This window comes from Aspergillus nomiae, assembly GCF_001204775.2.
Source record: "Aspergillus nomiae NRRL 13137 chromosome Unknown contig00041, whole genome shotgun sequence".
NCBI classification, from domain to species: domain Eukaryota; kingdom Fungi; phylum Ascomycota; class Eurotiomycetes; order Eurotiales; family Aspergillaceae; genus Aspergillus; species Aspergillus nomiae.
In genome coordinates, this window is record NW_015378096.1 from 1 (window position 1) to 12393 (window position 12393).

A 12393-nucleotide genomic window follows, 5' to 3' on the forward strand; every position below is an offset into this window, starting at 1 on the left:
GGGTTTGGTGTGTCTCTGCAGTTGTGGGACGTTGGGTAGGACGTGAGGGGATTTGGTGGTGAGTTGTTTGCTATTATGTGGATTTAGTATTTCAGAAGGTGGCTTCTGGCTTGACCATGCAGGTATTGATCCTGGTCTATGACTGCTGATCATATAGCGAGGTGGGCGTGTACTCCTATATTGCGTAGTACTTAGTTTAGTTACTTAACTTCCATATAGTACATACATGTGATGGTGATCACCTCCCCAATCGGGCCCCCCTTGGCATTCATTTAATCTCTACTGAGTTTGACTCTGCTTGCATTCCCTTACAGTCCATGCATTGCTTTCTTCAGAATTATGGAGAAAAATTCCAATTCACGTTGATCATTATTATGCTCCTGCACGTGGCGTTCCTGGGACAATTCATAAAAAAAAGCCTCCACCCCCACCCACCAAACCCTACATAAAGCATCTCCCCGAAAACTCTACTACAGATCCCAGTACAAAACGAATACAAGATGTTTGCTTGGTTTAAATCATCCTTGCATAATGGTCATCGAAGGCTCACTTGCGGTCTGACTCTGCGAGGTAGTCGTGCATCGAGTCGTCAGTGTTGTCGTCTCGATTTCAGTGTAGTCTGGCTCACTTGTACTCGAGACAGAAGTACTCGAGGCAGAAGAAGCCAACACAGAAGAAGACGAGGCAGAAGTAATCGAAGCAGAAGTAGTCGAGCAGGACGTGGTCACCGTGGCCGTCACAAGCGTAGTATCGTCCGGTGAGCTCGTATCCGCCGTGGACGTAGTAGTGGAGCACTGTGTCGTGATAGTCGTAGTCATCGTGATGGTCGAGGACGCCGCAGGTGGCGGAGGCCCGGTCACGGAACTGTGGGGATCTTGGCTCTGAGTTGATCGTGTGGTCGGTCTGGAACTACTACTTTCTCCTGGGCCTGTAGTTGGCGGCACGACGGGCGTCGTGGAACTGTTGGAGGAAGAAGAAGCACAGCTCGATGACGGAGGCAGAGTTGAGGAGGCCCCTGGAGACGAGATCCCGGAGGACGAGTTCGTCGGGGAGGTCACGAATGTGGTGGTGGTACCAGTAGGAGGCGGCGCGGCCGTAGGGGGAGGAGACAGAGTCACAACCCTCGTGGTGGTCACCGTTGCCGTGGCGCAGGTGGACGACGACGCATCCACGCATTTCGTCACAACGGTGGTCGTGGTCAGCGTCTTGTGCCAGGACGTCCTGGACCAGGACTTCCTGGTCGTCGGATATGCTGCCGTCGTATTGACCGGGGCGGTGGTGTTCGTGCCAGCCGTTGGCGTGCATCCGCGGATGGGTGGCTTGGGTCGCACGCCCACGCAGACCTCGTAGTCGACCGGCAGGACCTTGCAGTCGTATTGCCCGGCACGCACGTCTGGGTTCCACGCGAGGAACTCGTCGACGGTGATGCCGTTCTTTCGGGCGACGTCGTAGCAGTCATCCTCACTAGGTGTTGTTAGAAATCTAGAATGGGGAATGTTGGGATGAGGGTCGGCCACTGACTGAGATACATGCCACCACGACATGCAGTTCTTGATCACGTTTGGCTGGCGCGGGACGCTTGTTGGGAAGGCTGGCACCGACGCAGTGCGTGTGGTGGGAGTGCCAGGCACGGCGACACAGTACCAGTTGCCATCCTAATCAGGGGTTAGTTGACGCTACGTTTTTCAGGTGGATGTTTCTTACGATCAGTCCGGTACATTGCTGGCCCACGGCAGGATTCCAGGCCTTGAAGTCCTCCTCCGAGAAGGCACCGAAAGCGAGCACGATGTCGGAACACGTCTCGGACTGGTTCCTCCGGTACCAAGCCTTGCAGTTGCTGGCGATCCCGGTTTGAGTCGGCGCAGGGGCGGTGGTGACAGTGAGCGGCATGGGCCTGAACCCGTCGGGAAGGAGACAGTAGTAGTAGTTAGGCAGTAGGCCCTTGCAGTCTGGGCCAAGAGCCGGATTCCATTCATGGAGGAGTTTCTCGGGCATGTTATATTGCGATAGTATCTTGGAGCAGGAGTCCCCCTGTGTAGCTATATGTTAGTAACCGTAAATGGATAACGAAGGTGAGAGCTCGAGTTGCTTACAGTGGTCGCATGGTAGTATATTTGACACTTGGAGGGCATTCCTGGCTGGGTTGGCGAGGGCATGAGCTCAGTCTCGGTGGTATTAGGGCACACTGGAGGCGGGGGCGTGTACGGTGTAGGGGTGGGAATGACCACCGGGGTTGAATTATTTGGATAGGTCAACGTGTAGCCAGACGGTCTGGTCATGACGCATAGAAAATTACCCACGAGAGGGGCGTCACAGTTTTCCTGAGGCCCGGATTCCACTCCAGTCTGGGTATGATATCAGCTGTCCGAACTGTTCTACGGGGGTGGGATGTGACTCACAGGTCTTCCTTCGTGATCCACGAGCTGTAGCGGCTGGTAATGGTATCACAGGTGTCCCCGACCATCACCTCATGCCATCTGGTGCACGATGTGGGCTGGCCTGGCTGGGTTTTGGTCGGGGGCCATGCTGTCTCTCGCGTAGGCGAAGGTGGAGTCCAGGTGGTAATGGGGTGATTAAACGTATAGGTTTCCTTGGTCGTGGGGGAGCTGGAAGGAGCAGAGTCTGAGGAGGTCCCGTTGCTGCTCGGACTAGAGCTGATGGGTGTAGTCTCTGTACTCTGTGTAGGAGTCGTCGTCGAGGGTGGGACCTTTGTGGTTGTTGTCCCGGTGGTGATAGCTGGCCCTACTCCAACACAGTACGATGTATCTGCCCAAAAGTTCTCCTTACAGTCCTTGGAGACCGACGGGTTCCAACGAAAAAAGTCATCGGCCGAGATACCACATTCACGCTGCACAGTGGAACAGTCATCGCCCTTCTTCGCAGTGTACCATTTGTTGCAGTTGGGAACGGTTCCTGGCAAAGTTGGGTGAGAAGGATGCGTTTCCCAGGTGGTGCTTGCAGCATTGCCAGACGTTGTTAGCACGACGAGGAGTAGAGAAAGAGTCAACTGGAAGGGCGCCATGGTCACCAATTCTATTGCGTATATTAGGGAGAGAATATTTAGGCATAGTCTGAGCGAGGGAACTACAGCTTAGGCGGTATTTATAGATAGACCTTCTTTGACTGGACGTGGATGCAGTGAATGAGCCATTCACTCGATGGGAGAGAATTTGGCAGGAATGATATCAATTCACTAGTATTCCTCACGGACCATGATTCGCAAGCATCGTACATACATTCACACTCTACTCGCCACTGGCCATGTGAGTTGTCTCCGGTGGGCTACTGCAGAGACTTGCAATGCATTACCAACGCAGCTATAGTGAAGAATACTGGATAACATGGACAAAGCTACGTCTGATATTGAAGGTATCACCCAGGACAAGCGTCAAGGAGAACTCTTGCCTCAGGTCTTAATTGGACAGCTCTTGATCTTCCCCTGGAAAATGGTGTACCAAGGGCTAGATGGCTCGTTGTGAAACACATCCAGGAACTTCCCAAATTTGGGATGATAGAGATGCAACAGCCCAACAACATCGAGGTCCGTCACGGTGTCAGGATCTGGGATAACCTGAAGGTCCTTCATCCGGAGAAGCGTCGGTTTCGGGTTGCCATGCTCATCCAGCTCTCCGAAAAGGTAAGATCCGTAAATCATGATAGAGTCCCAATCCACGTCAGAGTCCTGAGGCCACAAATGATGTGGTGATTGATATCGATGCGCCCATGGAAGTATTTCGGAGGCATAAAAGTCCATATCCGAAGCTCGTAACGAATTGCGACAGGGGCCGTTCTCGCCCCAGAGTTCCCTAGTATTATTGATTTCATGCGCTACCGCATCATACCCTTGCACATTCGCGCAATAAAACCGAAATAGTGAATCCGATCTGGTTGCATAGTAGGCCCACTGCCAATACAAGGGATTTTGATGTTCATGGATGAGACCCCAGGCATGCCCGATCTCGTGAGCAGCTATCAGGGCCCTGCTGTGTTCGTCCTCACCCGGCTCAAAGACCAAGTACATGGTAATAGCATCCCAGGGCTGTGAGATTTGCCTTCCAATGCTGGTATAAGCTGACGGTACCTCCCCGTCTCCAACGATAAGCAAACAACTGTATGGATGTTGCTCGCACCGCCACTTGGGAAACTCGACAAATCTGAAGGTCTCTGGCAAGCCTGCAGCAAGCCAGAGTTGCCATGCAGCCCTGATGTCACTTGACAATCTCTCTTTCGATGCTGGGCTGTTGAAGTAATACTGAATGGTCTCACGATACCACGTGGGCCAATCCCAAGATGGATCTACGTGTATCCATTCGGCTGTGGCAGTTGTAGCGCCTGCCTCCCAGGCTGGGTGACCGGCGTTGCCAAGAGACGCAAAGAACAACGAGAGAAGAAACAGGAGATTCAAGACGAACCCGGTAGCCATAGTTCTCATAGAGAGCTGCCACATATATCAATACACACTGGGAGCCTGGGGGAGGAAGGCCAGCTTACTTACTCAATGTAAGGAGCTGATACCCTTAGAGAAGTTATGGATATTTTGTCTAATACAGAACGATGGCAAGCAGGTTCGTTGGTGAAGGGTTCAACAGGAATATTCGAGGCAAAGAAGGTGGATGAGGCGTACAGCAGTATTCCTTAAGTAGTCACAAACATAGGTATTTGCCACCACCTGGACTCCACCGGCTGCAGTGCTGTGACAAAGTGAATGCTGTATGGTGAGAAAGTGAATTAGAAGTCTAGAAGGTGGTGCATGTGAGGGCCATCCAGAAGAAGTCATAATTATACTAAGCTGAGTATTTAAACAGTTCCATCCTCCCACTATGAGACACTGCTTCGATTTTATATAATCAAGTTCTCAGACATACTCACTGGAACCCTTCAGTTTGGTTTGTCCCTTCTGGCATCATGCTACCCAAAAGATCAGCCTCCGGTCTTTTCTTCTTATTCCTCTGTCAGCTCGTGATCAAGACGTTGGCGTTCACAAGCTTACAGCTCTTGCCTCTCCCGAACGACGATACGACTTGTTCTAAGTCAAAGCCTTGCCGGCTGGGTTGCTGTGGACCAATGTGAGAGCTATAATACTGCTACGATTAGGAATCTTAGCAGGTACTGATCAATACTTCCAGAGACTCGACTGGTACAGGTTACTGTGGCTTTGGACCTGACTTTTGCGGATCAAAGTGCACCTCTAACTGCGACCGAAAGAGTGAATGTGATGCAGGCTGGGGTAAAGAATGGTCTAATAGGACTACATGCCCTTTGAAAGTATGCTGTAGTAAGCATGGGTTCTGCGGTGAGAACGCCTGTTCCCTTGATCTTGTCTAATGATCCACCGTAGCTAAAGGAATCCTGCAGGAACCACGAAAGAGTTTTGCGGGGACAAGCAGGTAGTATCTCCCGAATGTAAAGGGCAAAGCTCGAAGGCAAAGACTATTGGATACTACGAAGCATGGAACCCTGAGAGAAGAACTTGTGGACGTAAGTCCTTACTGCTCATAGCTCCATGTCTTTTACTGATCTGACCCGATGGCTCCAGAGGTGGAACCCAAGGATATCCCTCTAGGGATATACTCCCACCTGAATTTCGCCTTTGCTCTGATTGATCCGAAGACTTTCCGGATTGCTCCTATGACAGATGCGACTGCCAAGCGTTACAAAGCCCTCACAGCGCTGAAAAACCGTCAAAATGGTCTCGAGGTGTATATTGCGATTGGAGGCTGGGACTTCAACGATCCAGGTCCCACCAGGACTACCTTTTCGGACCTTGCTGCCTCACATTCTGCACAAGATACGTTCTTTGATTCCTTGATTAGTTTTATGCTTCATAATAACTTCGACGGGGTTGATCTCGACTGGGAATATCCTACCGCAGACGATCGAGGCGGCAGACCAGAGGACTTTGCCAACTATGTCACGTTAGTGAAACGACTAAGAGAGCGGCTGGATCAATTGCCAAAGCACTATGGGCTTACCATAACCTTGGTATGTTGTGTTATACTTCGAGTCCTTGAGCGCTAAAATGCTAACCTTTTGTGCGATGCAGCCGGCTAGCTACTGGTATCTTCAAGGATTTGATGTTGCAAATTTGGAGCCACACATTGATTGGTTTAACGTCATGACCTATGATATACGTAAGTCGGGCTATTCTTACAGCATTATTCTCATATGCCGATGCTAAACTTGCCCTTCTTTTTCTTAGATGGCCTCTGGGACGCACATGGGAAGGAGATTGGGCCACATGCCTACGCCCATACCAACCTGACAGAGATTAATCTGGGTCTCGAACTTCTCTGGCGCAACAACATCAATCCCGCACGGGTTGTGATGGGACTGGGTTTCTACGGACGGAGCTTCACCATGGCAGACCCTAATTGCATGACCCCTGGCTGTGTCTTCAAGGAGGGAGAGGCCCCCGCTGGAGAATGTACCAATGTTCCCGGGGTTATTTCGGCAACAGAGATCCACAGAATCCTGGGGAGGGGTGCTACTGTCACCTTTTATCAAGATGCCGCAGTGAAGGTCGCTACGTGGAATAGCACTCAGTGGGTTAGCTGGGATGATGTCCAAACGCTGAAGCTCAAGGTCGACTTCGCCAACAAGCGTTGTCTGGGAGGGACCATGGTTTGGGCTGTTGACCTGGATGATGGCACCCTCGTTGAAGCATTGGGGAAAGCGTCGAGGAAGAAGAAAGAATGGACTAGTGATGGCAAGTACAGACCAAGGCCTTGCTTCGGTAAACCTTGGCCAAAGGGGACAAACGGGACTTGGGTTGGAGGCTCAAAGAAGGGGAGCCCGAAGAAGAAGGAGTAGATATGCTGTTTTATCTTGCGCTTCCTAGTATCATGATATGAAGTCTGAGGTGCAGTGTTTAACATGATATTGTCTAAATGTTCATTTCCCATACATAAACTCTCCGTAGTTGGTGTGAATTTGCTTCCTATCTCAGAAATATGGGCTTCATGTATAACGCATGCGTACAAGTTCATGCTGTCTGAAAGCAGAATTGTCAGGTGCACTCTTGTCTATGCCGAGGTACATAATCTAACAATGATTTTTAACAAGGAGCGAGATAGTGCATGTCAATGTGGCAAAATCCAGGTTCGAGACTGCACTTAGAAGCTATACAATGGGGTGCAGGTTAGCGGGGTAAGATATACATAGATACACCATTCACCAACATGGGTTCTTTGATTCACGGGATAGTTGGCATGAGCTCATTGAGGTACAAGTTCCCGCTATCTGTGTATCTGTATATTCACTCATATTCAATGGGCTACATTATATAAATCTTTATATTGGCTATGAGAATGCCCTCCCTTCCTCCCCATTCATGTTCCATGGAGTGTATCCTCAGATCCAGATTGTCTCTTTTGATGAACGGTGTCCCCTGTATTTACCTCACCCAAACCAGATCTCCTTCAGAATGGCAGCCCTGGCCATGCTCCTGCTGGCACTGTCGCTGCTGATGGGATCCCTCGGCGGCCATGCCCTCAGTGAGAATGCCAGCCAGAGTCTCGACTACACCGTCAGCCCTCGGGGCGAGCGTCTTCCTCGCGGAGACCCAATGAAAGACCCCACCGACATGCACTGGATCCGGAAATGGGGCGCTATTGGCGACAGCTTTACTGCTGGGATTGGAGCCGGCCGGCTGTGGGATACGACCGACGAAGTGCGCAAATGTGCCCGGTACGATCGATCGTATGTCGCAATGCTTGAGCGAGCCGTGGGAGTCTCCGCAGAGAAGTTTCAATGGCTGGCCTGCACCGGTGCCAAATCACGCGAGATTCTTGAGCAAGCCAAGAAACTAGACAATGATATGGATTTGGTCGTGCTGACTGCGGGAGGAAACGACCTCTGCTTGGTGAGGAGTGTCTGAGTCTGCTTACACGTTTTTGCTGAAGTGCGCGAAACTAAGATGAAAAAAACTTGCTAGATTGATGTTCTGAAAGACTGTATCTTTCTTGCGTACAATGAGAAGAGCTGTGAGTCGGCTATCAAGCGAGCCAAGACCAACGCGGAATACATCCTAGAGCCGGCCCTCGAATTAATCCTGGTTGAGCTTGAAAAGCATATGAATCCAAACTCTGGCGTTGTGGTCTTTGCTAGCTATGCTCAGTTCTTCCATGACCTCGATACCGAGACAGATGACTGCGCAAGGCATAACAATTGGGCGTTTCCTGCTATCGGGGGTCCGTTCAACAGTTTGCCGGTGGACCTGAGGAGGCGAAAAGAATATAATGAATTGGTCAAGATCACCAACATGGGAATTGAAAAAACCATCGACAAGATGAGGGAGAGAGGTGTGAAGTACAGACTACGCTTTGCAGATTGGGACGGCTGGGCCTCTGAACCTAGGGTTGCTGGGCAGTTTTGCTGGCCTGGGTCTACTGGGGAATACCCCGACCCCGAACAGCCTAATTTGCAGTTCTTCAAGCCAGACACGAAAAAGAAAGCTATACATGACGAGGTCAAAAAGAGGGACATGATAGTAGACAATGGTCAACTGGAGCCTGAGGTCAGCTATGGGGTCAACGGAAGCCTTTATGATCCGTTCGACATGAGTGCGAACCCTGCGACGGAAGCCATACACTTGCTCAGCGACAGAAATCCTGTTACTCGGGATGAGGGAGGCTGCCAGGCGTTTCTCGACAAGCGCTCCTGGGGATCTAAACTGCCGAATCGATGGGGAAAGTGGTTCCACCCCAATGACAAGGGCCACCTCACGATTGCATCGTTCGTTCTCAACGAGATCATCTCGGCACGGGCGTTATTTTTGGACGTGCCGAATCCGATTTGCGACGATGAGGAGCGCGACCACTTCTCTTGCAAGGGGAATGGGAAAAAGGGCGACTTACTCAGTCATTATGTCCAGAGCCACGTGCTGGATGAGACCTACCAGACATACTGCAACGAAGTCAAACCGCCCGAGGACCAGCCGAACTGGCAGGACGAGCGCGTTTTCTACAAGGGTACCCCGGAAGAGCACAAGTACTCTATAAGCCTCACGAAGGGAGCGATACAGTTTAGCAAGCAAGAATGCCTCAACAGCTTCCTGAGAATTATTCACGGATGTGACCTATATCGTCCAGAAAACCCACTAAACCTTAAGCACGGGGGTAGTTGGAAGAAGGGGAGATACACATATGAACTGAAGGTGGGCCGCATAAGGCGCCCCTGGCCGGTTCGAACCCCCAGCGGCTTATGCGAGGGATGGTATAAAGGACTTTGGTCAAGATATACTATCAGGGGTAGATTGTGGGCTAGTCTTGACCATGGGCAAGAACTCCGCGATCAAGCGAAGAAATGTGTTGGAGGTGGCCTGACATCTTGGAGCTTTAAATACTTCGACAGACCTGACGAGACTGAGATGGAGTGGGAAGCGCAATTTTCAACGCCCATTTGGGTGCTGGCAAGGTGTTTCCGGAACGACAAGGTCTTCCTCAGCGTTGGGGGACCAAAGATTGGGTGTGAAGGTAATGACAAGCCATGGCCTTTCAACACGTAGTATCTATAGGGAGGTATTGGGCTCTCTTTTACGGACAACAGGGATTCAATGTTGAATGTAGATAAGTCGGTTTGCAAGGTCGGTCAACAGTTTGTTGTGCCTGAGCCATACCAGAGTAATATCCACGCGATATCAATATCAAAGACTTCAAAGTAGGGTCTGCATTGGTCATGGAGAATGCACGTGTGCCATGGACCACGTGATGGCTTCCGAATCCGGCAGTGATTCGTAACCCTCAAGCTCAACCCCATATTTTTTGATCCTCTGTGATTTTATGAATCTGTCTTCATCCTGTCCGAATGCGGTACTGGACCACAAGAAACGCTGTCACAGGCATGGTGTACCCAAAGACCCCGATATTTGTTCCCACGGGCCCCACAAACGATTGTCCGCATTACGAGATGACGAGTCAGTGGTCACCCTTTTGGAAAGAGTCTAGACACATGCTGGGCAATAAACCCAGCCAGAATCCTTCTATACTCCCTCGTCTGCTTTGAAGGAGGTGAAGATGCTATCGGTGACGGCTGTGGACTCCCGATCAGGTACCCGGTGGGCGTCGCGTCCCTGGAACGTAAACCCTACTAAGGGTCGCTCTTCCCCGGATCCGACACCAAAGATCCCCAGAGGACCCATGGAACCGTTGTTCACCGCGAATACTATGGGGTTCATCATCATCTATGACTCCACATAGCGCTCAACAACTCCGCACTCGTCAACGTGACCCTATGCTCCTGATATCCCATGGGTCCGCCCCGGATTCCGTCAGACGGAATCCCTCGATAGAGCTGTCGTTCTGAGACGCCGGCGCGGTCGTCCCCACGACGTTCCTGGACGAGGACCGGGAGAAGAATGCCTTTGTTGTGGTGTTAGTACACGTTATTTTATTATTATTCTATCCTTACATCCTGTTTTCGGAGCTGTCACAAACGCCACTACGCGGATCCATCTCTCGATGCTCGGTCAGATCTGGGATCGGCATTGCCCGAACGCAGTGGGCGAGTCTGGACTTTGTCCAAATTTTGTGTTTGTTTAGGGTCATCTGTTGGTTGCGTCCGGTGGTTGAAACCAGCTTGTGAGCACTCCTTACTTAAACCAGGTGATTGCCATTCCAACTGACGCTACAACTCACCAAAGCAAACAATCTCTCAACTCTCAACCCCAGCCTCCTATTTATTCCTAAAGATCAGCATCAGAGATCGACAGTGTTCAAACACAATGTTCATTAGACTTTCAAACAAGGCACTTCTAGTGCTTGGTTTGCTGTCAGCTGGCACGCAAGCTGCAACTATGTCAGTATAACTGTGATGTTACCCCTTTTCCTCTACATAGCCTCTTACAATTAGAACAGTCGCCTGAACCCTCGCGCAACTTCGTTCGATTACAATGGCGAGAAAGTCCGCGGTGTCAACCTTGGTGGATGGCTTGTGCTTGAGCCTTGGATTACACCTTCGATTTTCGATGAAGCTGGTGAAGGGGCCGTCGACGAGTGGTCACTGACTCAGATCCTGGGCAAGGATGAGGCTAAGGCACGCTTGTCTGCTCACTGGGAGTCTTTCGTCTCCCCGGGCGATTTCCAGCGGATGGCTGATGCCGGACTGAACCATGTCCGAATCCCCATCGGCTACTGGGCTCTTGGGCCCCTCGAAGGAGACCCTTACGTGGATGGTCAGCTGGAGTACCTTGACAAAGCGGTAGAGTGGGCTGGGGCAGCGGGCCTCAAAGTCCTCGTCGACCTGCACGGTGGTAAGCCCCCTTTGGACTAAATCATATCAAGGGAGTCTTCAGCCTGGCTAATAATATAACCAGTACCGGGATCTCAAAATGGATTCGACAACAGCGGTCGGAGGGGCGCCATCCAATGGCAACAGGGGGACACTGTTGAACAGACCCTTGATGCCTTCGACCAGTTGGCCGAGCGGTATGTTGGCTCCGACACCGTGGCTGCCATCGAAGCTGTCAACGAGCCCAACGTTCCTGGTGGAGTAAACCAGGGCAAGCTGCAAGAGTACTACGGCTCCGTTTATGGTATCGTCAACAAGTACAGCGCTAGCACATCTGTGGTATACGGCGATGGTTTCCTGCCCGTGGAGAGCTGGAACGGCTACAAGACCGAGGGCAGCAAGGTCGTGATGGACACACACCATTACCATATGTTTGACACCGGACTCATCGCCCAGGATATCGACGGCCACGTCAGTGCCGTCTGCGACTTTGCTCACCAGCACCTGGAAGCTTCTGACAAGCCTGTCATTGTGGGCGAGTGGACTGGTGCTGTGACCGACTGTACCAGATACCTCAATGGCAAGGGCAATGGCGCTCGCTATGATGGCTCCTATATCACTGGTACGGCTCTTGGCGATTGCACCAGCCTGGAAAGTGGTACTGTGGCCAACCTGTCTGAGGATGAACGGTCGAACATGCGTCGCTTCATTGAGGCCCAGCTGGACGCCTTTGAGCTCAAGAGCGGCTGGCTGTTCTGGACCTGGAAGACTGAGGGTGCCCCTGGTTGGGATATGAGTGATTTGCTTACTGCTGGCGTTTTCCCTACCTCCCCTGATGACAGACAGTTCCCCAGCCAGTGCTAAGCACGCACTCGCTAGCTTTGCTCTTATCCTTTAGCATTATTGTTTCTCTCTTTCTTTCCTTTCCTTTTCTTACCCTTTGTCGCTTTGCTTATTCTTGCTCAACATTGTTTAAGGGCCGTGGAGTATCTAATTGTGTTCATTTCGGGAGTATTGTTGATTGATATTGGCCTCGCATGCCTTAAGCTAATGAATATATCTTTATATTGTTCCACATGACTTTCATATAACAAACGCGCCGCGCTTCAAACCGGGGTATTGAGAAGTATACAAAAAATTAGGGTGCAAACCGGAAATTTAGTCTAA

The 12393-nt window shown here is 51.1% G+C and overlaps 5 protein-coding genes across 5 annotated transcripts; 3 read left to right on the plus strand and 2 right to left on the minus strand.

The window, feature by feature from the left end:
- Positions 1 to 518: 518 nt before the first annotated feature.
- Positions 519 to 3022, minus strand: ANOM_002176 (LysM peptidoglycan-binding domain-containing protein; the record flags this gene model as incomplete). Its single annotated transcript, XM_015547433.1, has 5 exons — positions 519 to 1464; positions 1522 to 1655; positions 1705 to 2031; positions 2094 to 2271; positions 2400 to 3022. 5 exons carry the CDS (start codon positions 3020 to 3022, stop codon positions 519 to 521), a joined length of 2208 nt encoding a protein of 735 aa, XP_015409875.1.
- A 384-nt stretch (positions 3023 to 3406) lies between these two features.
- Positions 3407 to 4423, minus strand: ANOM_002177 (uncharacterized protein; the record flags this gene model as incomplete). Its single annotated transcript, XM_015547434.1, has 1 exon — positions 3407 to 4423. One exon carries the CDS (start codon positions 4421 to 4423, stop codon positions 3407 to 3409), a length of 1017 nt encoding a protein of 338 aa, XP_015409874.1.
- Positions 4424 to 4905: 482 nt separating this feature from the next.
- ANOM_002178 (chitinase) lies at positions 4906 to 6810 on the plus strand (the record flags this gene model as incomplete). The annotated part of the gene is made up of 6 exons (XM_015547435.1): positions 4906 to 5066; positions 5127 to 5227; positions 5356 to 5478; positions 5537 to 5982; positions 6044 to 6131; positions 6200 to 6810. The coding sequence occupies 6 exons, from the start codon at positions 4906 to 4908 to the stop codon at positions 6808 to 6810; spliced, it is 1530 nt and encodes a 509-aa protein (XP_015409873.1).
- Positions 6811 to 7423: 613 nt separating this feature from the next.
- Positions 7424 to 9505, plus strand: ANOM_002179 (SGNH/GDSL hydrolase family protein; the record flags this gene model as incomplete). Its single annotated transcript, XM_015547436.1, has 2 exons — positions 7424 to 7861; positions 7934 to 9505. The coding sequence occupies 2 exons, from the start codon at positions 7424 to 7426 to the stop codon at positions 9503 to 9505; spliced, it is 2010 nt and encodes a 669-aa protein (XP_015409872.1).
- Positions 9506 to 10630: 1125 nt separating this feature from the next.
- exg1 (glucan 1,3-beta-glucosidase) lies at positions 10631 to 12090 on the plus strand (the record flags this gene model as incomplete). Its single annotated transcript, XM_015547437.1, has 3 exons — positions 10631 to 10794; positions 10854 to 11248; positions 11312 to 12090. The coding sequence occupies exons 1-3, from the start codon at positions 10721 to 10723 to the stop codon at positions 12088 to 12090; spliced, it is 1248 nt and encodes a 415-aa protein (XP_015409907.1). The 5' UTR covers positions 10631 to 10720.
- Between the last annotated feature and the right edge of the window lie 303 nt (positions 12091 to 12393).